This window comes from Hemiscyllium ocellatum, chromosome 4, assembly GCF_020745735.1.
Source record: "Hemiscyllium ocellatum isolate sHemOce1 chromosome 4, sHemOce1.pat.X.cur, whole genome shotgun sequence".
NCBI classification, from domain to species: Eukaryota; Metazoa; Chordata; class Chondrichthyes; order Orectolobiformes; family Hemiscylliidae; genus Hemiscyllium; species Hemiscyllium ocellatum.
The window spans coordinates 87509272-87535031 of record NC_083404.1 but is presented as its reverse complement, the minus strand read 5'-3'; the positions used below and the strand labels follow the sequence as shown (position 1 = coordinate 87535031).

Sequence of the window (25760 nt, the reverse complement as noted above, 5' to 3'; positions counted from 1 at the left end):
TGTGATATCAGTGATGGGTCAGTTCACAGGCAGGGCAGGAGGTAGACTAGATAAACGATAGGAACGGGGAATTTGATAATTAGTGAAACAGGCATTTCAGTGTTTGCAAACACAATTTCAGGATTGTGCCCATCAAAACTATCACTGGTTTCAGAGCGAGGAGAGAAGGACGAACAGCCAGAGATGGTATCCACATTCTTTACTAATGACAAAGGTAGAAAGAAGGATGAGGTTCTTCAAGTAGACTTCAAGTTATTAGTATTAATAAACCACACCTCTACTACTATTATGTCATCGTGGTGACTCCCAGCACCAAGAATTATTGAATACAGAAGAAAATGGATTGCGCAATTGATTTGCAGGGCTGGATAATTGCTGCAGAGAGACGGCTTTAGATTTCTGGATGTTCAAACTTGTTCGAGGAGAAATGGAGCTTGTGGAAACCAGGTTGCATGTCAGAGCTAGGAATAATTTCAGTTTTCCTTTTATTCTTTCACAGGATATGGGTGTGAAAGGTTAACGCAGCATTTACAGTCCATCACTGCTTTTGAAAAAAGTGAACAACAGTAGTCCATATAGTGTAGGTATACCCATAGTGCTGTAAAGGACAAAATACTGGATTTTTACATAGCGACAGTGTAGGAACAATATATTTCCAAGTTGGGGTGGTGTGATGTTCAAAACTTAACTTTCAAAATCTTTATTAAATATCTGGCTTCAAAAGCTAACACGAAACAAGCTTCTAAAACTAAAGGTCTAATCCAAATTGTTTCCTGTTTATTTCACAAACTGAACACACAAGTCACTTGCTAGTTTGGATTGAAATTCAAAACAATGAAGGTCCTATGCTCGCCCACCCCAAAGATGTTATATAATTTGACAAAACAAAATAGCCCTGAATTCTAACCTTATCTGGCAAATGTTTGTCTTTTGAAGCTGTCTTCAACAAATACTTAGTTGCATCCAGTTTTTAAAATCAGTTTTCAGAACTTTACTATCCTAGCTATTACTGAACATCCAAGTTTAAGAACACAGACATCTATTAATTATGCAGATAGACTAAAAATGATTATGTACACATGTGTGGTAATAAATTCAGAGTAGACTTTTAGTATCTTAATACTAACTCAATTACTTTAGCATCATTGAATTCCTACAGGGCTAAAGAGGTCATCCAGCCTATTAGGTCTGCACCAGTCTTTCAAAGAGCATCCCATCCAGACCCAGATACCTATGCCTATATCTCCACCTTCACCAGGATTAACCCATCTAGCCTACACATCCCCAGACACTCTTGTGTAATTTAGCATCTAATTTGCACACCTGTGGAAAGAAAGTGGAGCACCGAGAAGAAAGTTAGTGTGTCTGACCACCTACGGTTTGATTTGTCCCAGATCAAAGAAAGTTTGGTTTGTTTTCCTAAGAACAAGGTATACGCTGCTTATAAAGGTGGTGGTTTCTTAATTGTTTTATTTATTTCAGAAAATGTTTTAAAGCATGAAATATTGCCATTTTATGCTATTATCTGTAAGCCTGATTTTCTTCATTAAAGAAGTTTGTCCCTACTCGGATCAGAACATTTAGAAGAGATATGGAAAGGGTGGGTTGCAGAGTGGCAAGGACCAGTAAATTGCTGAAGCTTGCAGAATATATACAGGATAACAAGATAGCTTTCTTGATCAAGTCAAAGAATCAATAGGTTTCTTTAAATACAGTATAAAATAAATAATCTTTTTGGTAAAAGGACCTATTGCAACAGCAATTGTAATAAAGTGTGAAGCTAAGGTCTTAAATCTGAACAAAAGGTCTGGGAACCAAGTTAATTCAGTTAACTTAGAATCTAGTTGTCCAATTTTCCAAGATATGACAACAAATCATGAACAAATGCAAACCTGCAAAAAATATACATTTTCCCAAATAAAATCACCACCAAAAAAAAAGTTACAGACTTAAGGAAAAGGTTTAGTTGCCAAAAAATGTAGAGAGTTTGAAAAGCAAATTGTGAAAGCTTCTATAGATAAGACACATGTTTGATCCCTGAGATCAAATAGAGATCCCTTAGAGGGTAAAAGGAACATTAAACGAATGCTTTGTCCCAAATAGTCCTCCTGTACACCACTGGAGATAGACAGATAAGACCTATGTTGGGAGATGATTGAACATGCATAAGGACTTACCTGGGAACTTCTGTATGATACCTGCTTTCTGAGGCCCTGCACGAATGTCTTTGACCCTAATCTCGGCAGAGAATTGGGCCAGATGTACAGAATTTATCTAGGTACTCAGGAAACGTGAAACAGTTTAATACCTGGTCTAACAGTTAGAAAATGCCATAAGTGATACTCACAAAGCACACTCACCCAACCATTAAGTATCCCCCTGATTACTACACCCCCGAGGACTTGACTGCCCCACATAAATGACTAGCCACCTACTCATCTCACCCTATATAATCACTCACTCAACCATTCATGAATTTCTTATTCCTTAAGACTGGGCTTTTAAACTTTGTTTTGAAAAAGCACTATATGCCATTTTCAGGCAGACTGCATCCTCTGTCTCACCTACTTGTACTGAACTGCCCAGAGTTTGACAGGAGATGCTGTGGTCCACTTGTTAGTCTGAATCAGGAGATCTGAAAGAAACTGCTTCTTTTGTTGGGTGAAGATTTGCTTTGGTAATCAGAATTCAGGCAGTTTAAGCACGTGGCTGAACCAGTGCCGTCTGTTTCGGATGATCATGGACTCCCTGTTGGTACTATTAGCTGCTTCAGGGATGCTGATGTTAGTAAGCCTGTCTTTCCATTTCAAAGAGTATTGATGATATTTCCCAAGGGTCTTGAGGTGGCAAAGTACTCCTACTTCTATCTCTACTAATAATTAATCTATATTTTGTTCCTAATTCAGATGTTGTACCTTTTAGTATTTTTTCTATTTTACCTTGTGTTATAGAACATAGAACAATACAATACAACAGGCCCTTCGGCCCTCTGTTGCGCCAACCTGTGAACTAATCTAAGCTCATTCCCCTACACTTTCCCAACATTATCCATATGCTTATTCAAGAACTGTTTGAATGTCCCTAATGTGGCTGATCATAGCCTTTAATGCCATATTATCATGTTTTTAAAATCACTGACCCTTGCAAGTCCATACTGATTGTTTTTGTCCAATTTTTTTGTTGATTGTAGTCTTTGATATATTCAGAAAAAGTAAGGAAAATGTCATTTTGTAAACCATCCCAATACTCATTCATTATTTTAACTCTAGACATTGGTCCCAGCCCAGGTTTAAATTCAGCCCATCCCAGAGGAAATTGCTCTCCCTTTCCCCAGTGCTGATGCCAGTATTCAGATCTCCTACAGCACTCTCTTTAAAACATACATTGATCTTGTGATCTGTTTGCTCTAATTCAAGCAGCAATGGAATAAAACTTTCAATGTGTATCACAATAACTGGATAAACCACTCTCACACCAGCTCAATTCTTCTCCAATCGCAAATAAATTAATACTTTTGGCAACAGATAAAGAGAACAATAATTACGCCAATCTGACTCAAAAAAAAAATCAATGCTCATCCTGTCTCTGTCCAGTACAACTTTCCTTTTACATTGAACTTTCAGTTCAATGGGCTCTTGCAGCACACTGCCACAGTCAGTTTACTCATACATTGCATAGACTTTGATGTCATCAGAAAAGCATCACCAAAAGTACAGAAGAAAAGTTGGGGGTCTTTGCAGTGGTAGTAAGCCAGAAGCTGAGTTCAAGTCCCAGCTGCCTTGGAGGTGTGTGACATGTCTGAACAGGTTGATTAAAATAACTAGAATTACTGCACCAACAAAACATTTGCTCTTTCCTTCCCTTTTCATGTGTCATTCAGTGAAGGTTAAACTAGCTTTAAAGAACCAAAATGAATTAACAAAATATTTAAAAACAGAACACTTAAGTTCCATTAACTAAATATTATGCCAAAATCAGTAATATATTGTAAAGTTTGGATTATCTTTATCCAAGTTGTCACTCTGTTCTATAACCTTGACATCTTTCCTACTGCTTTGGAATTTGGTCTTTGCTGAATTGTCTCAATGTCCTTTCATTATTTTAAAGAGAGTTGTTAATATTGCTTTTGATTGGGTTTCGCATGGTAGCCCATGAGCTCCATGGACATTTGGTAAAATGGATTCTTAATTGGCTTAGTGGCTGAAAGCAGATGATACTTGTGTTTATGTAAACAGTGGAGTCCCACAAATCAGTGTTGGGGACCTTGCTGTTTATGGTCTATATAAATGATTTAGACTCTAATGTTGGGGTGGGGGGAGGTGGTGATCAACAAGTTAGCAGGCAATACAAAAATTGACAAGGTGATAAATAGTGAAGAGGATGTAGCTAGGTTGATCAGTGGTAAATGGAATTCAATCCAGGTAAATGTGATTCACTTGGGCAGGATAAACAAGGCAAGGGAATATATTATGAACAGTAGGAGCCTGGGAAGTACTGAGAATCAGACCTTGAGGTATCCGGTCAGGTGGATCAAGTGGTTAAGAAGTCATATGATATATAGTCATTCCTCTATATCTGTGAGGGTTCAGTTCCTGAGAAACTTGTGAATGATGAAATTTGCATAGCTTGTTTAAAAACAGGTTAATATCACAGATGTGAGTTTTGCCCTCCGATATTGAATTTTGTTGATTTTGGTGCACATAGGTGAATTCATGATTTTGCAGACACCAAAGATTGAGATTTACCAGGATAAGACTCCAGTTATGAAGAGTACTTAGAACAGTTAGGACAGCTTTCTTGGAAGTGGTGACCTAATAGAACAACACTTCCCAAAGTGTGGGTCATAACCTCAGTGGGGTCACAGAAGCCAAAATCTGGGGCTCGTAAGCTCCTGAGGAAGCAGTGCTGTCATGCACCTCTGACCAACTGCTAACAAATGCAAGGTTCCCTTTAAATCTCATCTTTAAAGGCAGGCATGGACTAAGTGGCCAATTTTTGAGGCCCGATCCCAGTTCCAGAAGCCCAGTGAAAAGGTGCTGCTTAAAACTGACCAGTGTAATCAGTCTACCTACTCTTACAGCTCTCTTCCCTGCCATTTCCGGATCTCCACATATTGGAAATGCACTATTTTCAGGCCTGAAAATGGGGTCACAGTGGGGAGAATTTTGAAGAGCAATGTAAAAATCTGACATTTTTAATAGAATGGAGTTTGATGATTCAATCACAGTAGACTTAGAAACATTTGTGAAAGGGAAGATGAGATGATACATTATTAGACAACAATTGTCAAGATCCAGAATATTCCACCTCCATAAGGTGGTGGAAACTAATTCCATACGTCATTCTTGAGCAGGTACTCATGGATAGAACGTGAGTTCCACCAAAACTGTGGACATAAGCTTTTTCAAAGAGTTGTGCAGGCATAATGGAGTAAATGGCTGCTTTTTGTGCTGTACATTTCTATGATTCTATAATAGGAAACAATAAACGGACTGCAATTATTTCCCAATCAATGCTTTTCTGTCACCACATTTCTCACCTTCGTGACAAATTAACAGCCCATATTTCTGTACATTTTAAAATAGTCATATAACCTTTCACTGAAGGAAGATTCATTGGAATCAGTGGTCAGTAAAATTCAATAAGGTCTTCCAACCATTTTCTTTTTTAAAAAAAACCCAACAGTGCCGCGTATATTTTTGATGTGTGCATTCAGGATACTTTTTATAAAATTTAGACCCGGTTCAAACTGTCGCCTCATCCCTGACAACACAGTCAGACCCCTGGTTATGCTAACAGAGATCCCATATATGGGATATCTGTCAAAAGATTTAATCATTTCAATGGAGAATCCAAGGTAATTCACCACCAACCACAAATGCACTCTGTTCCTCCTCAAACCCACCATTATATAATGACATCCATTCTTAAATATGTTTAAAAATTCTTGTCTTAGGAATTTTTCACAGTGAAACTATTACGATTTATTTCACCTTGTATCCTACTTTACCTTTGTTCCTCTTACCTTTTACTGGTTCAATCTGTAGCCATTGTGATCCTGGATTTCCTGAAACCTTCCACTTTAATACATCTATCAGCAATCTTCAAAACCTTTGCCTCCATGTCTTCATGTCCTAGTCTTCTTCTAACATGTGTTCAACATCCATTTGCAAATGTGTTGCTGGTCAAAGCACAGCAGGTTAGGCAGCATTTCTCTCTTCTTTGCAGTGCTCATGGGACATGTATGACACATTGTGTTAATGTATACAAATTACACATGAGAATGTGAAAATACAGTACTTGGGAAATTAGAAGTGATGCATTTATAGAGAAATAGGAATAGAGAATTATTCCAGATGAGGAAGGATGAGATGAGCATAAATAATGCCACAGACTGGTTGAGCTGAGTGGTCTCTTACGTTGCTGTATATTCAAATACATCTGCATGATATAAATGCTAGAAGTTGTTTTGATTATCCATTCATCATGTTCTGATTGTCTAGTTAATATTTTGAATAAATGATTTACCTTGTAAATATTAATTGTATGGTTTCATATCCTTCACAATGGAAAATTATTTAAATAAAAATATTCACAAAAAACATTTCCACCAATATTTCAGTTTAAATGTCAATTTAATACATTCAAAGTAAACTAACACATTGGAAACAAACTGTAACCACGATTGCAGTAAGACAATTTAACACAAACGTTGTACAAATATCGAAATTTGAGGTAGGTCTGGTTGGTAAAACAAAATTTACCATATTTAGGAATCCAAAAAGTAATTAAATTCAGAATTAACATAATGATAAAGCAGCAATTAGATAAAACATCCTATGGAGTTACAAAAATCCATTGCATAACTTAAGCTTCACAGTTAAGTTGTTCATATCCTACAGCTAATCTAACACTAGTTTTGAATCAACTACTGTTTACATGCAACAAAAAAAATTACTCACCTTCAGGTGTAGTACTCATTTTTTTTGGAATGAATTTACCCTATACAGACCATTGAGTAAACTATTCAAATCAACAGGGAGAATTAACAGGAAAGTCTTAAAGGGACATTCAGGCTGGAGTGGGACTTTTCCTTCCCACATTAAAATAAAGAATACAGGATGGCATTTTCAGCTTTTACTTTTTACTCAATTGAGGAGATATTTCACATTACTTCTATTTCAACTGATTGGTACAAATGCACCAACTTTATCCAGGGAAAAAAAATAATTTGTTAAATTTGAGTGTCTGCTCATTTTACCAGCATGGTAGATTTACAATTTAAGTCACAGTGGAAGAATAGTGTTGTAGGCTAAATTTTAGATAGAGCTAGTGACTGTGAAAGATTTTGAGATAGTGTTAAGATGTAATGGTGTTTGAAAGATTGTGAGAGAAGGGAAACTGAACCTGGAAACCGATCCCTGTTGTGATTATTGTCAATGGTGATGTTTCTGCCAAAGCCTAATTGTTTAGTTATATTTTCACAATGACATGAGGCAAAGAGCCTCCAACCAAGAAACAAAGATGTATGTGAAAGTTATAAGATTAGCAAGTATAAAATCTATCTCCTGTTGTTGAAGTGCCTTGTATGATTGCAACTTACTCTGTCTCTAACCAAGGATTTCCTTGATGTGGACCTTGGAACAGTTCATTGAATCATAGAATCCCTATAGTGTGGAAGCAGGCTAGTCGGCCCCTCGAGCCTACGTCACCCCTCTGAAGACTATCCCACCAGATCCACATCCCTACCATATCTCTCTGGCCCTACATTTCCCAAGGCTAATTCTCCTAGACTGCACATCCCTGGACATTACGGACAATTTAGCATAACCAATCCACCTAACCTGCACATCTTTGGACTGTAGCTGAAAATTGGAGCACCTGGAGAAAACCCATGCAGGCATGGGGAGAATGAACAAACTCCACAGACAGTCACCTGAGGGTAGAATCAAACCAGGGTCCCTGATGCTATGACACAGCAGTACTAACCACCGAGTTACTATGTTGCCCTATTACGTCAGAATATGGCTAAGAATTTCTCACCGCTATATGCTTAACATTACTGACCCTCGATTGTCTCTCGTTGTCGAGTGGACCTGATCAAATTCAAAAGCCGCCTTGTTGAAAATAACAGGTCATAGTGGTTCCTTGTTTCGTGAGGACCATTGCAGTCAGTACTTGACATTTAAAGACACTTTTCCTACTCCCACCTTGACCAAAGGGTAAAGATGTTATCTGATAGACTAGAAGATCTGCTAACATTTTCAGCCCTTCCGAACAGCTTCATTTATCATCAGCATTAAATAAATGGACTGCCACAATGTTGTCAAAACTAAAACATCAATGCTCCATTTAAAACAAAAAGACTCTTCACTCCAACCCTATGTCTTGGAAGCTGGTGAAGATATTCTTCTGAAATGCCAAATTCATTGCTAATGTTTTAAGTCATCTGGGACCCACAAAATCTGCACACAACTGATCGTCATTTTGGGAACACTTGGTATAAATTTTGGTTGCAGTAATTAGTACTGACAAAAGGAAGTTACTGATATAGTTAAAGTTTTGTGAAAAGTATTGTGAGTGAGGAAAACTGTAGTTCCTTTACTGTTGGCCGAATCTCAATTTTTAGATGCATAAATTGGATTGAGGTACAGGAACCAAACTGAACAGAATTATGGATCAACATATGATTGGTTAAATATAGTTTATCAATAAACTGTATTTCTAGCTAATTAGTTCAAAATTCTACGAAATCTTCTATCAAAATTAATTTCATTAGGCAGTGGGAAGGCCCCCACCACCAGGAGAAACCACATTTTGTCCCTCATCCATTTTGCTACAGGTTGTCTTCTTCAACCCCTTTGGTAGCTGAAGATGCATTCGTCAGTTTTGCTTGTGGCAACATAGAATCAGATCCATCAGATCCAGTAACTTCATCTATGTTGTCACAAGCAAAAACTCTGAGAAATGCATCCTTAGCTACCAAAGGGGTTGAAGAAGACAATCTGTAGCAAAGTGGATGAGGGCAAAAAGTGGTTTCTCGTGGGGGTTTGTTCCATCCTGACCTGACCACCATTTTGTGGCAGGGTGTACAATGCATAGACTAGTTCTCCCTTACCCCTACTAAAGATTTTATGGCCATTTAGTGATCATTTAATGGCCTTTCTCAGTTTCATTTCTCGGGGTGGCTGGAAGAATTCAGCAGTTACAGGGATGCCTCTTGGGTAGGCCCCCATTAGGAAGAAGGTGGTGCCTCCACCTGTGACTTCTTCAATGTTGGATTTCCCACCTGCCATCCCTATCTTTCCAATAGCCTCTAACCTCCCTATTACCCAACATCCAGGCCTCATGCCCTATGCTAACCCTGAGACCACCACACTTAACTGGTTCAGGACTTAATCCATTTCAACTTCTGATGCTGTTGGGACAAGTCAGATTGGCTGCCAGCTGAAGGTGGAACTACTATTGACCGAGGGCTAGAAGTATCACCATCTCCTTGAAATGCCAAATGGCTTAGGGTAATCGGTTTCAACCAGGATGAGTTTCCCCCTGTTTCTTTGGGTGTCAGGAGATTCCACCATTTACAGATAGTACTGGCTGCTAACATGAAGAGTTACAGCAGAAATGGAGAATCACTTTTTTGTGGTATTAATATGATCTGTTGCATTTTTGCAATATTTTCAATTAAAACTCAGAATACAGTTAAATCAAGTTACATCACTTAATCATGTCAATGCTGAATACCATATGATTCAAAATTTACAAGTGTTCTCAAATTGTATGCTTTTGAGAACCACATGGAAGTAATTTTAGATGCTTTATGTTTGAAAGCAACTACATGATAAGCAGTATTATCTTCATGCTATTCTTTCAAGGAAGATTTTGTGAAGGACGAAAAAAATGCATGGACTAGTTCTTCCTTTTCTAGTCTAAGAATTTCCTCTCCAACTGAACATCTTCATTGCAGGCTTTGAAATTGAAAAGTGACAATTCGGTGTCTTGTGCTATTTTGAATAGGAGTAGTTGTAGTTTATGGTAAGAATGACTTTAAGGTACTAATATGTTGTTTGAAACTGGAAATGCAATAAAGAACAAAATAAAAGTGAGATCTAAATGAAATAGAAAACAACTGTACTAAGCAACTGAATACTTCCAATGCAGATCGGTAGGGTGAAAATAATACATTCCAACATTTGGAAAAATTTCCTGCATAGCATGTAGCAAAATCAATATATTTTATAAAAAATATACCTCACGTTCACTACACGCAATATACTGGGAAATTACCTGCAAGAAAAACAGCAGATGTCTGTGTGAGAACAGCCTTAGCAGAACGAGAACAGAAAGTTATCACTCCAGCCTGAAACTTGAATTTCCACTTATTTTTCCAATTGGCCTGTCTAACTTGTTCACTGTACGTTAAGAGTACAACAAATGCAGAAGAATTTATATTATGTACTACAAATTTAAAAGTGAATTTACAATGTTGTTCTAGCTAACACAGCATACATTCAATGATAAAATGCACAAAGTTCAGTGACAAGACTGGGTGCTATACCATGACAGTTTGCCAAGCACAGCAAAATATATTGATTTCACGATTACTGAAGGTTAGATTAAGAAGAACAAGATATGATTCAAACAAAGCCTATTGCAAGTTTACATATAAACCAAGTACTTACAATGTAGAGGTCAAAAGTTCATTTAGTGACTTCTATTCTCAGCCCATAGCAAGCAAATTGTAGCATTATGTCCTGCCAGTGAAATTTGAACTTCAGCAATACATTCATGTAATACAAAGGTACCTGAGATCTGTGACAATAAGACTTGCCCTTTATGTTACTATAATCCATCTCCCAACACCAATATCATGGATCCTTTAAAATCCATAAATCCCTAAGGCTATATCTTTTGTATAAAGCTCACATACACTGAGTCGATATAACTGTTGAAAAACTTCTGTAATTATTATTGTTGTGAAAGTTCAAACAAGGAATTGCTTACAGTGCAAAGTGAGAGAGAACTACACTGAAATAAAAGATAGGTGTTCGCTTCTAATTGTAATATTTACAATAATGTGGTTTCTTTATAAGTTCTCTCATTAATAATGATTTTTTTCCACTCAACTGCAATCTCAATGTCCACCTTAGCTATGAGTGCACACGAATATTGCTGCTGGCAGGCTAATACCTGTATGGTCTAAATTTAACATTGTACAGACACTTTCCAATTATAATATAAAAATGTGTTGATTTTTCTCTATAAATGTCAATTTGCAATGTTTTTATTCTAATATTTTTGTTTGTGTGTCAACAGTCGTGATTTTACATTTCGCAATACAAGTACAAATTATCAGCTTTATGGGGCCATCATTAATTTCAAAGTTTCATACAACTGTTTTTATTTTTTCCAAGTTGTTGATATTATCCCTGTATCTCATACGAATTATAGAAGATCTGTAGGTGACATGACTGCTGTATCATTTACAAGAAATAGTCAACATGAAATTGTGTTGCACAGTGATCATGTGGATGAACTACAGCTAAATTAATGTTTACTTTCATTTATATCCCTACAGAGCATCTCTTAAAAATAATGAAAGTATTAAAAAGACACATTACAGTCAACACAGAAGGGAACATTAAGACGTGATATGAGTGCATATTTACTCTTTTCATGTGTTGTACAAAAAAGAAATTGAAATGCAGAATGCCTCAACCTCTTAACAGCATTTAACATTTAAAATAGAAAAGATGTTGATTTTCAACATGTCAAGACTGCACATTCAGCCAACCAAAAACTAATTCAATGTATTATTAATAGCAATTTGCATGAAATTAGAATCCAATGAAAACAATGCTGTAAGTGTAAGCAAAAGCATACAACCATCTGTGCAATATATAAAAAAAGTACTCTTGGGGAGGTTACACAAGAGAGTACAAAAACATTTTAGTTAAATGAAATTACAGATTAACCTATACCTGCATTGTGTGCAGTCAGAAATGGTTCTAATCAAGATTCCATCAAATCTATAGCAACACCCACATCATATAATTAAATCTTGCAGTTTCCCTACCAATGCATTCAGATTGAAATGTTCAAAAGAAATGTGAGCTTTCTTTAAAAAAAATCCTTAAGGGTGAAGTATTACAGCAAGTAAGTATGAAATCATACACAACAAAAATTAAGAGAATAGTTAGCATGATTACGAGTGACTCCTCTCCAGCGTCACCTAAATATAAACCCCTGAGCTTAACTGTAAATACATACAGTCAGAATGGTGACGTGGAGAATCTTCAACATACAGTCTTCAATTCCTTTCACTCCACTGCTTTGGTTTCATTCCTTTCAAACGAAGTATTTCTATTAAGAGTTGTTCATTCTGCTTTGATCCAGGTCTACTTGCAACTTGTTTTAAAATGAGTAGCACTGGTCAAACCTATGATGGACATATACACATTCTGCAGCTCATACTGCTTTTTGTCTGCCACGTTGAATAGGTCGATGTACCAAGTCATACGTGAAGCTGTTTTCCTCACAAATCACAAAATTAACTCTTTTCTGGAGTTACTGATGTCAGAACATCACCCTCTCATCTCTGAGGACTATGTTTCTGTTCTGATATAATCGTTTGTTAAAGTGACCTAATTTCGATATGCTTTTTCTACACAATTGTGCCACATTACCCTTCCATGGAATTATAAATTGTGCTTTATCAAACTGTTATTAGTGCCACCCATCACCTGTAATTATTGTTTCTTGCCATCTGAAGTTAATTTAAATATGCCGTCCAGTAAGAAAATAAAGTGGCTTATCATCACTGCTGCTAGCTGTCTGGAACTCATCACGCAGCCGGAACTGCCATTCATCTTCCAATTCCAGGCGAACAATTGTTTGACGTAATGAACTTCGGTCTTGACAAATCATGCAAAGTGTGGCACCTTTAATTGCAAAAGGAGTAATGGTAACTTATGGTTTCACAAAAAGAAAATTTTCAAAGTTCATCTTCTACACACACACAAAACAAGAGGTCGAGGTCTGTTAAAGATATTTTCAAACACAGTGCAGTTATATTTTAGGGACAGGAATAAGTAATGGGCATAATCAATCCCATTGACTAACTGTTCACTTGAGGCAGCAGCTGAAGTGAAGTGATACTTTGTCCCAGCATGAAACAGATTAAGGATCAAGACAGAGAAGATAATGTCTACAACTTGAAGAAGTTAGACCATGGAGGACAAGATAATACATCTCAGAGATGAACAAGCTTTTTAAATTCAAAATGTTCTTTTCAGTAGTAAATAAGCCTACATTATTCATAATTTGGAAGTAAAATTCCTTGTGCCAAAATTGTTACTTTGCCCTTGATAAGTTGGATAAATATATGAACACAGTCAATTTGTTTGGAAGATTATCAGACAAGGGGCAATCTAAGTTTTGTTTCCATACCATGCTGTCTCTGGACATTCAGAATGAGAAATAAGAGTCACTCATCAAATAAAGGCAAACAAATGTAAACAATCTCCTTCCTTGACCATCCTTTATTTTCCAAGTCAGAAAATATATGTAAGAAAGAACAGATAATCTATTACCTTTAAGAAACACGAATTTCTTGAGAAAGTCGGCAACAACGAATGAGTCACAGAGGTAGAGTAGAAGTCCACTGAACAAAACCTCCTCAAATTTTATGTTAATCGAGTGAGGTCGTGAACTTACGTAACACACAGAAATCTAAGAATTAGAAATATCAGAAATATTAACTATGTAACTGTTGGATCTTAATGGAATATCTGTTTCTTGCTAACATACAATCACTAATAATATACAGTACAGTACCAGTCATTGAGTCCAACTATCGTGGTTATGTCAGAACCAATTGAATTTCATTTCTTAGTGACTACCTTATATTGATGACAATGCCCTACAATCTGGAAACAACCTCTGGACAGGATTTCGTGGCCTCCATTAATGGGATATGGGGCCAGAAAATATTGGTGATGGTCAATGTACTCCTTTCCCAACATTTGCCTTATTGACAGGAAAAAAAGACTTGAATTATTATTGATCTACAAAGCCCATCAACTGACGAATCAGTCCTCCAGTACTGCTTCATGTTGACTGTCAGTTGGAGGAAGCAAAGAGGGTGAAAAGGAAGCAAAGGGGTGAATATTTTCTAAATGGGGACTTCAACATTCATCACTAATGAGGCTTAGTAGCACCACTGCAAACAGAGCTAACTGAGTTCTGAAGGAGATAGCCACTAGGAGGGGCCTGTGACTGTTGATGAGGCAAACAAGAGATAAAAATCTGCTCGATGCCATCCTCAGCAATCTATCTGTCTCAGATGCAGTGGCATATGACAGCATTGGAAATTGTGACCAGTGTACAGTCCTAGCAGAGATGAAGTTTTGTCTTCACATCTAGAGTACCCTCCATAATATTGTGTGGCACCACCATGTGCTAAATGGGCTAAATTTCAAAAGTATCTAGCTATTCAGGTCTGAAGCTGTAGACCATCAACAATAACAGAATTGTATTCGATTACAGCCTGTTACCTAATGGCCTGGCATATCCTCCTGTAATCTTCATTGAATTAAACTGCATACCACAACTGATTGTAATGGTAGAGTGGCTTATCCCCCACTCTACCATTACAATCAGTTGTGGTATCCAGTTTAATTCAATGAAGATTACAGGAGGATATGCCAGGAGCAGCACTGGCAAACTTAAAAATGAGTTATCAGTCAACTTGATAAAGTTCTTATACAGGTCTGCATGTTTATCAAACAGGTAACTGAATGCTGGCCTGGCCAGTGGTGCCACATTCTGTGAAATAATTTTTTAAATGACAGCCAAAAGTCGCCAAGTGGGATTTTCTAGTTTGCTTTCATGGATTAAAGCAGATCATTTGCCTTAATTAGGGCAGTAATCTGAAGTTGGACATCAGCAGACTGTGATGTTACAATACCAGGCAGACCCACAAGCCCTCCTTGCTTGTAGCCAAAATAACCCTGTATAGGCAATTCTTTTACTCCACATTCATGGGTTGACTGCTTTTCCAGCTAATGATTAAATTTTTAAATAGTGGTGAGAGGGGAACCTTTATGTTAAAGCTCAAGTAATTGCAGCCTACTACGTCTCTGAAACTGGAAGCCTCTGATTGGCCCTCAAGCTTCAAGAATCCATCTGCCATTCTAAATCGATATGGGAACCTGTTTCCATAGCAAATGTTTCCGTGCCAATGGAAAAGGTGCTCCAAATAAAACTTTAAACAGTAGTAATTTTTCACCCCACAGGGCAGATTCCCAAAGCAAAATCTCTGCCCTCTGTATCTGTCTTATTAATACCTTCAATAATTTTAGAGACCTCTATTCAGTTATCCATAAAGCCTCTTTCAAAGGTCAAAAGACCAAAGCTGGTTAGCTTCTCCTCTTGGAATAAGCTCGTAATAATGGTACCATCCTTGTGAATCTTTCTGCACCTCTCCAGTTTCTTTTCATGGTTCATCTACGTCCCTTTAATGATCTGGTAACCAGAACTGTACACAATACCACAAGTGTGGTCTGAAAGAGATCCGATACACCTTTAGCAAAATGTCTTTACATATCAATTCTATTCTTCCAGAAATAAACCCTCATACTTGGTTTAAGCCAAACTATTTAACTGAGCTATCTTTGCACGATCTTCCTTAAAGTCGTTTAAAATAATAAATATCCTACTGTAAAACAGATTTAATGCTTGTGTTTGTAACAACACTTACAATGCTGGAGAGTAGAGCGTAAGTATTGAAGTATTAGGTGCAATTGAAATACAGCTACACTGAATAGCTAGTCTGAAAATGTATATTAATAAGTTATATAAACAAGGGATCAAATGATTAGTTTATAAAAAGAAACTTGTCTGCTATCCATTACAGTTTATGTATTACTGAAAAGAGACAAATTTTATAAGAGCTTTTCATCTTGCACTCATCAGGACAATTTGCAAGAGTACCAATTAAAGGAAAGATTACCATCTATACTGTATGAAGGGAGAATGCTGGTTGGTTGACAAGTGGAATCTTGATTTGCAGAGATGTTTCCATGGAAAACACAGCAGTTAGTGATGAAGGTCTGTTAACTGCAGGCTTTGCTTATATTTCAATTCTAATGGATTAATTCTGATTCATCGGGTCACTGAAAGGAAACTAGCAAATGGCTGTGACCTATTTTGTTGAGCTGAAACAGGCACAGTGCGTTCATATGTTCTTTCTACCTACAAAGAGCAGGACCCCATGAATTAACAATTCAAGTACAAGCAGGTGCACCACACAGAAAGTCCAACTGACAATCCTAAATCATCTGTCAGCTTAATTCTTCGCTCATTCAAGATTCAACAGCAAATTAATTAGTTATTTGTCAAATTGTAGAATTACTTGTAATGTTGTCATTATGCTCTGAGTTTTACATGAGTGGACTGGTTGGGTATGGTCCGTACCTTGCTAGCTGTAAACAGGAAAAGAGATCTGCTGTTTGTTATTATTGGCCAGTCTTTAAGAAATATGATCTACATACTTGGCATCACAGTGGTACTGAAATTCATATACCACATCACTTATTTGTGTGTTGCCAGAATGTTATTTTAGCTTGATGGCTGAATCCTGATAAAGATGAACTTTCATGTTGCTATTGCACAGCAGCAGCGTGAAACAGCTTGCTCAACCTGTTTCTCAAATTTTGATATATCTTATCTGAAATAGTCTGGGTACTTTTCAAGACCAAGAGTGATCATTTTAGAGTATTCCATGAGTTTACATGATATACACAAAGAAATGATATGATGAGGGCTGTCATTGTCCTGCGGGATACCTATGTCAGCATCACGGTATTTGTTCATCATATTTATGAGGTTGCAAAATAGGTCAATAATGTTATGCATGAACTGTAGGAATCTCAATGAGTATACTGACCAATAAAGAGACTATCAGAATAGACAGAGATAGGCAACCCCCTGACAGATTTCTCAACTAGAACATCAAAAAAAGGCATCATTTGAATATTCCACCATGTGGAGCAAAGTGTTTCATATTCCAACTGTGCAACAGCAACATGAATGGCATCCACCACTAAGAGGATGTAGCCATAAAGTCTGCCTTTCACACAACTGAATAGTGTGATATATGAGTTTCAGTATGGCTGTGATTTAGGCCATAGCCCCAAAGACTGGTACATCATACAAAATAGCATTTCCCTCTGGATGTTCACAACAAGCAAGGTTCCTGACTATACCCAACCAGCTTGCACTGACAATAACAGATTAAATTCTGCAATTGGACAATGTTTGGTTAATCATGGCTGTATGAGAAATTACACGATAACCCAATTTAGACCTGTCGGTTGGGCCAAAAGTGTACATGCTTGTGTGTACTGGAAACTACTTTAATTAATATACTTTACAGACAAAAGAACATGGGTATGGAATGTGTCTGCTTCAACTCAACAATATAGGTGATAGCCATTTGCCTCTTCATTTCTCTGGGCAATGAACTGACCAATCAAAGTCAACCTGCTTGGTTTAAAATTTAAACTCTTATGTTCTCCAAGGCAATGCATCTACCAATTAGAGTTCACTTGCCAATCAGTAAGTACCCTCCTCCAATTCAGTATTCATTTTAGCTTTCCCTTTTATTGGTATTCTTCAAAATTGTTCTGATGAATGTAAATGAACAGCTTTAACAAAAAAAGTGTATTTTTCAGCGAAGTTCAAATTCTGTACCACCAAAATACTATTAAGCTTGGTTTAATTAATTGTAATACTAATTTAATAGATTAATGTTATTAAATAATTAAATCTTCAATGTCCAGGAATTAACTTGTGAATGCAATGTTAAGCTATTTGATGCTGATGACCAGATAGATCAAGTGGAATGGCAAATGCTACACCTACAAATACGTACATTAAGTATATATGGTGGAATGTGCTTCTCACATTCAAGTTTATTGCATGGTCAATATCAGTTTATTGCAGTAAACTATTTTAGCAAAGGCTCACCTCAGGACCAAGGTTTATGTAGCAATCAATGGCTAATACAGGGTTGTTGCTATTGTGTACAGCTTTAGGAAAGAGTTTGTAACTGGCATGTTGAAGAAACTTTTCCAGGAGAAACTGGGCTGGAGCAGCTAGCATTGTGCTTTCACTATCTGGAGCACAGACATACTGAGAGGCAGAAATGATATTGAGGCTTTCAGACACCTGTCACACAAAGAAAAGATTGTTGTCAGGCAGGAAACTTAATTGTTTCTAGGTTACTAGTGATTAGTCCAAAGTTCCGCGATGGTTTCTTCTTGCATATATTACAGCACAATGAGACCCCTGCAATCTAAGTACTTAATCCTTACACAAATAAATAAATCAGTAAAATATGTAGAGATGTTCAGAACAATAAATTATTTCCTGTAATGGAAAACAAAGAAAACATGAAAATAGTTCATTAACTGCAAATGTAGAATTCGGACTTTAACAGTTTAGACAATTAATTAGAAACATCCATATATTGCAATAAGTATTCTCAGGGACCTTGATATAATATTTGGTTGAAGTGTAAGTTTTATTGCATGGCTAATGAAAAATCAGAATATGTACACTTTTGTAGACTTAAATTTAAACTTATTGTAGACTTTGTAGACTTAAATATAAACTATTGTTGAAGAAAAAGGTGCAAGATTTAAATGGCGTCATTACAGCCTGAACCTTGCATTTGATGTGTTACTACAGACACCCAAGGAATGAGAATCACATTACTTAAAAGGCTACTGCTGCAATTTTAAGGAAGCAGTCATTTCAAAAGAATTGCCTCCTAGTGGGGGAAGATAACACAAAATCTTCTCCAGCCTATAAGAAAATTGAAATTAAATTATTAGCTAGAATTTCAAGTTTTAGTAAGGAAAATAGTGATGCAAAATGAAAATGACAGTGAAACAATTAAGAATGAGTAAAACAGATTTAAATGGAAATGGCAATACCTAATAAACGGCCATGCTATTGAGGGATCTCTGCTGTTTACATTTAGCAAACTGAGGCAACTTTTTTGGATGATTGGTCATTAGTTATGTCAAAGTTTGCAGATTGGTTTAGGATCTGATCTCCCTCTTTTTCTGCATTAACCTGAGGAGATTTGTATGACGCATTCACAAACAACAAAGTGGGGAATGCGCAAAATCCAAATAACACCCTTATAGCTGAAAGGAAGTAAGAAGATATTCAAATATCATTGGATTCAATTCTAGGTTCCATTAATGGATAGAAATGCACTTACTAACTTACTCCATCTCACTGTCCTCTGTATAGAAAAAAATCCAACAGCAATAAAAAATATAATACTGTTTATAACCTTGCACCAATACTTGAGCTCTTTTTAAAGTTTATGAATAACCAGGAATCAACTGCTTACTGCCAGCCTTACCTATGACTACTCTTGAGAAGCATTATGGTGGTCCAAAAGGAATAAGCCTTCTCTAGTTTCGAGGAAGAATTTAAATATGATAGAAGGGAAATGTGTTGAGAATTTTTAATAATAGCTAGTTGTTAGTAATAAGTACTAATAGATTATTGGGAGTTCTTTCTTTTCACAATGATTGTCAATGATAATAATTATAAGTTCTCAGCGAATAGAATCAAAACCTTGTCTGAATTAGGTTTTGGTCATTCCAATATGGTTTGTAGTGGAAATTGGTAAACCACACAAAATTACTCAGAACTCCATTAGAATGATGATAGAGAATGAGAGAGGTCATGTGGATGTCTCCTATAGAAATGGCAAAATGATGTTGAGTCAGGGCATTCGATCGTGAAAATCCTAAATTTTAGATTACCTTTAATCTTCCATTCATTATTAAAACAATTTGCACTTATATTGTGCATCATTTACGTAGTTAGACATCCCAAAATTGCTTGATTACAATGAAGCAATTTGCCTTTCACACATTTTTAACATTTGATGACACATACTGATGGTTCACTTTAACTTCTTGCAAGAGTAAGCAAGTCAGGTTTAACATATTCCTGTTGAGCATCACGCCCTTGTTTACTATTCCTTACCATAATCTTTGGTTTTATGACAAAATCTTTATGCCCTCCAACCTGGATGCATTTCTTCATGAGACTAAAGTGATTAAATCGACAAATAAGTAAACCACTGCTGTTTGTCCGTAGGTTGAAGTCAATGTCTTCACAGGTATACCTATAAGAAGCAGAGGAGTCACTTACAGTGAAATTCTCTTTGTACAAGGATACAAATTGAGCTACAGAGTTCTGAATAATCAATCCCCTTTTTCAAGGGGATAAGAATTTCAGACACCAGGAAGGCAAACGTATTTCAATTTATTTCTACTCTGACTTTTCTTCCTTCACTGCATGACTTCATTGCTGACAAGGTCTTTGTTTACTGCCATCCCTAACTGCTCTTGGGAGATTGTGATGAGCCACTTCTTTGACTGCTGCAGTACTGTGGTGTAGATACACTGATTAATACTGACACCTCTCCTGTGGCCAGGGAGAAACTGAAAATTATTGACAAACTCCTTGCCATTTCCTTCCTTGTCTCACTCAAAAACCTGCAATACAATTCATCTGGCCCTTGAGATTTATCTATTTTTAAGTTTAACAGACCACTCAGAATCTCCTCTCTGCTATGCTAACTTCCTTAATCGTATCAAGTCCTTCTCTGTGTTTTCTATACCCATATCATCCCTCTCACTAGTGAACACCAACACAAAGCATTCACTTAGAACACTATGTTCTCAGATTCCATACATAAATTATTACTGTTGTCCGTCATGGGCTCTACTCTTTCTCAAGATTTCCTTTTACTTTTAGTAACGAAGGATTTTCTTTTACTTTACTTGCCATTATTCTTTTATGTCCCATTTTGCTCTCCTAATTTCCCTTTATAACATTCTTCTTTGCATATTCTATACTCCACTAGGGCTTCTGCTGTTTCAAGCCTGGGTATCTGCCACGTTCTCCTTTCTTCTCTTTATGCAATCCTGAATATCCCTCGATATCCAGGGATTGCATGGATTTGTGGCTCCCATCCTTTCTGCTTTGGAACATGTTGACCCAGTACTCTCCCTATTTCCTTTTTGAATGCATACCACTATTCTAACACAGATTTACCTAAAAGTACCTGCTCCTAGTTCACTTTGGTCAAATCTTATCTGGCCTAATGAAAATTGGCCTTTCCCATGATGTGGATGTGGTCTATCTAGACTTCCAAAAGGCCTTTGATAAGGTGCCACACGAGAGGCTGCTGAGCAAGGTGAGGGCCCATGGTGTTCGAGGTGAGCTGCTGGGATGGATTGAGGATTGGCTGTCTAACAGAAGGCAGAGAGTTGGGATAAAAGGTTCTTTTTCAGAATGGCAGCCGGTGTCGAGCGGTGTCCCGCAGGGTTCAGTGTTGGGGCCACAGCTATTCGCATTATATATTAATTATTTGGATGAGGGGACTGGGGGCATTCTAGCGAAGTTTGCCGATGATACGAAGTTAGTTGGACAGGCAGGTAATACTGAGGAAGTGGGGAGGCTACAGAAGGATCTAGACAGGTTGGGAGAGTGGTCCAGGAAATGGCTGATGGAATTTAATGTGAGCAAGTGCGAGGTCTTGCACTTTGGCAAAAAGAATAAAAGCATAGACTACTTTCTAAATGGTGAGAAAATTAGTAAAGCCAAAGTACAAAGGGATCTGGGAGTGCTAGTCGAGGATTCTCTAAAGGTAAACATGCAGGTTGAGTCCGTGATTAAGAAAGCGAATGCAATGTTGTCTCTTATCTCAAGAGGGTTGGAATATAAAAGCACCGTTGTGCTACTGAGACTTTCTAAAGCTCTGGTTAGGCCCCATTTGGAGTTCTGTGTCCAGTTTTGGTCCCCACACCTCAGGAAGGACATAGTGACACTGGAACGTGTCCAGCGGAGATTCACACGGATGATCCCTGGAATGGCAGGTCTAACATATGAGGAACGGCTGAGGATCCTGGGATTATATTCATTGGAGTTTAGAAGACTAAGGGGAGACTTAATAGAGACGTACAAGATAATACACGGCTTGGAAAGGGTGGACGCTAGGAAATTGTTTCCATTAGGCGAGGAGACTAGGATCCGTGGACACAGCCTTAGAATTATAGGGGGTCAATTCAGAACAGAAATGCGGAGACATTTCTTCAGCCAGAGGGTGGTGGGCCTGTGGAATTCATTGCCACGGAGTGCAGTGGAGGCCAGGACGCTAAATGTCTTCAAGGCCGAGATTGATAGATTCTTATTGTATCGAGGAATTAAGGGCTATGGGGAGAACACTGGTAAGTGGAGTTGAAATGCCCATCAGCCATGATTGAATGGCGGAGTGGACTCAATGGGCCGAATGGCCTTACTTCCACTCCACTGTCTTATGGTCTTATGGAAAGAAGAGACCCAATCTAAGGATTATGTCCTTTAGGAAATTGTGAGGTCAGTCATTACTGGTGTTACTGAAATGTTTGTGGCGATAAAAACATAAGAAATAGGAGTATGTTTCATACTCCCTTGTTTCAGAATGGCAGCCGGTGTCGAGCGGTGTCCCGCAGGGTTCAGTGTTGGGGCCACAGCTATTCGCATTATATATTAATTATTTGGATGAGGGGACTGGGGGCATTCTAGCGAAGTTTGCCGATGATACGAAGTTAGGTGGACAGGCAGGTAATACTGAGGAAGTGGGGAGGCTACAGAAGGATCTAGACAGGTTGGGAGAGTGGAACGGCTGAGGATCCTGGGATTATATTCATTGGAGTTTAGAAGATTAAGGGGAGACTTAATAGAGACGTACAAGATAATACACGGCTTGAAACTAGCCTACAGGTATATAATACCATGGCTGTTATACACCATGGCTGTTATACTCCATGGCTCAAATTCTCTTTTGTGTCAGCTCCTCAGAGCAACTCTGGATATTTCAAAACTCTACCTACCTCTTTAACAACCACATATTTTAGAGAGGGACATTGAAAACAGTCACCCACTGTCCGTGCCACCTTCATTACTTCCTCCAAGTAGTATTCAACATGGAGGAATGTTGATTCATCAGCTGAGGTGGGGAACAGGCAGGAGGTTTACTTGCCTATGTTTGATCTAATGCCATGAGACCACATGGATCCCACAGTCAATATTGAGGAACCCTAGGGCAAATCCCTCCTAATTGTATCCTATTGTGTCTCCAGCTGAGGTGGGATGGTCATGGACATTGTCTGTAAGGTATCATTCCGTAAGTATGATTATGTCAGGCTGGTGCTTGACTAGTCTGCGACACAGTTCTCCCAATTTTGTCACTAGTTTCCAGACATTAGGTTGGGTTTGCAGGGTAAACAGGCTGGGTTTGTCATCAATAGTGCCCACCATGACACTGGGTGGTCTGTCCAACTTTATTCCTTTTCTTAGATATTGTAGAAGACTGATGGAACTGAATAAGTTGCTTAGACACTCCTGTCAGCAACTGAGAGTCAACCCTATTGCTTTGGGTCTGGAGTCACATATAGACAAGATGAACTAGGAAGGCAGATACTCTTCTGTTGAAGAAGGAAAGTGAATGATTAATGAATCAGAGTCTTTTAATGACAAATAATAATGGTTGGCATTGGTCTTGTTTTTAATTCCAGATTCATGAATTCAATTTAAATTCCACCAGTTGCCATGGTGTGGTAAGAACTCATGCTACCAGAGCATTGGCTTCGACATCTGAATTACTAGTCCAGTGACATTATCACAATGCTGAAAATGTGTTGTTGGTTAAAGCACAGCAGGTCAGGCAGCATCCAAGGAACAGGAAATTTGACGTTTCGGGCCAGAGCCCTTCAGTCTCCCACATTTTTACTACGGATGACTCTGTTTAACTTTAATAAGATTGTAAGAGAAGCAAATGTTTAAACAAACACTATCAAAAGAGGTTTTCTTATTTTGTTCGTTTCAGGAGTATTTGAAGGTCTTGACAGACTTTCCAAACCTGCATGTAATGAATACAGTAAGAGAGGGTATCGAGGATGCATCAGGCCATGGAAGAAATATTGATTGGTCGAGGGAATATGAAGAAAGGGATTTTAAGAGGCATGGATGAGCTTTGAGGAAGAATGGCTAAGGGTGGAGGATAATGAGCAAGACTGGGATGATTTTGCAGCCAAGTAAGGAGCATTTACTAACCAATCTACTTTGTCCCCACACATTTCTGTGCTCAGGGCTGAATCAATTGCTCTCAGTGTCTCTCGGACTCCTTTTGTAAATGAACAGGTTCTGAGATTTAGGATAAGTTGCTTTTTAAACTAGATTAGAGAAACTATTGTGGAAAACTTAGTAAAGGCTTTGCCACCATTCCAAAACTTCATCCCACAACTTACAGAAGTGTCAGGAACATTTCTGTCAATCTGTCACCGATCTCTTGCCACTTGAGAATTCACTCATGGCAAACAGGTAACTGGCTGGAGGCATGCAGATTAAATCTGAGACTTAGAATAAATTATGCTCCCAGTTCAGGCCAGTTTGCTGCTCACTTCAGCCCTTGCCAACATTCTAATTCTTGACCAAGTCACAATTTGACCAAAATATGCAGTGCAAGCAGGAGTTAGAACCTCAGAATGTGCTGGCTACAGAACAAAACTTTTGTCAGAATTTTCTTAGCCCCAAATACCATAATAACTTAAATGCTTTACACAAATCACAGTCCGGGGTCACTTGAAAACAAATGTGATCAATTCTCCTGTTCTTTTGTGAGATGGCTGCCAAACTCAAAGCCTCACCACTTCTTTCCTGCAAACATATCTCAAAACAATTGTCAGCTATGCAGTTTGAAACAATTAACTGAATTAAGTTGTATAGTGACAAGACTTAGAAGTCCAATGCCAAACCTCATTTACACAAATAAACTATAATGGTTGTTCATTAAACCATGATAACACAAAGACCCTCATCTCATGATCAATTTTATTTTCTGTTGCTCTCTCTCTCAATTTTTGTATTTGACTTGAAAAAACGATTTATTGTAAAACTAACTTGGTTTGAACCTTGGCTTCAATGGAAGTTGATTTTTTAAAAATATAAACAATTGATAAAATCCTATGAGTTCATTGAAACTTACCTGTTTAGATCATATTGTACATTCTGTGTCAGATCAACATTCAACAGTATAAAGTCATGTATGTGACAGCGAGAGAATGGCATCCTCAATTTGCTAGCATTTAGCTTGCTGTTCCATTTTTGAATTCCACAGAGTGCATAATGAGTAATCTTTGGTGTGGCCTCAATGTGCAGCATTACAGTCTTCAAGGAAACGTTCTTTGTGGAAACTATGGGTTCCTTGGTTTCACTGTTTAAAAAAAATCTGTTGGTCAAAAACTTGCACACAGCCATTTCATTTTACATGTCCACATTCCTAACACACAGCAGTTCTTAACAATAAAATCAATAAACTTCTTCTGATTCCTGTCTATGACAACTTATTATTCTGAAAATGACTGCAGCATTTGTCTAGATAATAATTTCAAAACAATTTATCTTTAAATTTGTTTTAGACGTTTCAGAGAGAAGCAAGAAGGTGCTTATATGAAGATCCTCTAACCTTTATTTGGACACTAGGAGTGGGATTTAATGCTCTCTTTCGAGGCAAACTTGGAGGAGAGAGAATTTAATCAGGCAGGAGGGTGTTGAATGAGTACCTCATTGCCTCCTACCTTTGCCCCAAATAAGCCAGGGCTAGAAGCCCTGCAGACGGT

The 25760-nt window shown here is 37.7% G+C and overlaps 1 protein-coding gene across 1 annotated transcript in view; it reads right to left on the bottom strand.

Annotated features, from left to right (window-relative positions):
• Positions 1-12088: 12088 nt before the first annotated feature.
• greb1l (GREB1 like retinoic acid receptor coactivator) overlaps positions 12089-25760 on the bottom strand; it is a 135827-nt gene continuing 122155 nt past the window's right edge. The window contains exons 29-33 of the mRNA XM_060824035.1: positions 25127-25354; positions 20077-20218; positions 18031-18231; positions 13593-13731; positions 12089-12941 (exon numbers count right to left, since the gene is read on the bottom strand). Coding sequence (XP_060680018.1) covers positions 12778-12941; positions 13593-13731; positions 18031-18231; positions 20077-20218; positions 25127-25354 — 874 coding nt within the window. The 3' untranslated portion in view covers positions 12089-12777. The remainder of the gene's footprint in view (positions 12942-13592; positions 13732-18030; positions 18232-20076; positions 20219-25126; positions 25355-25760) is intronic.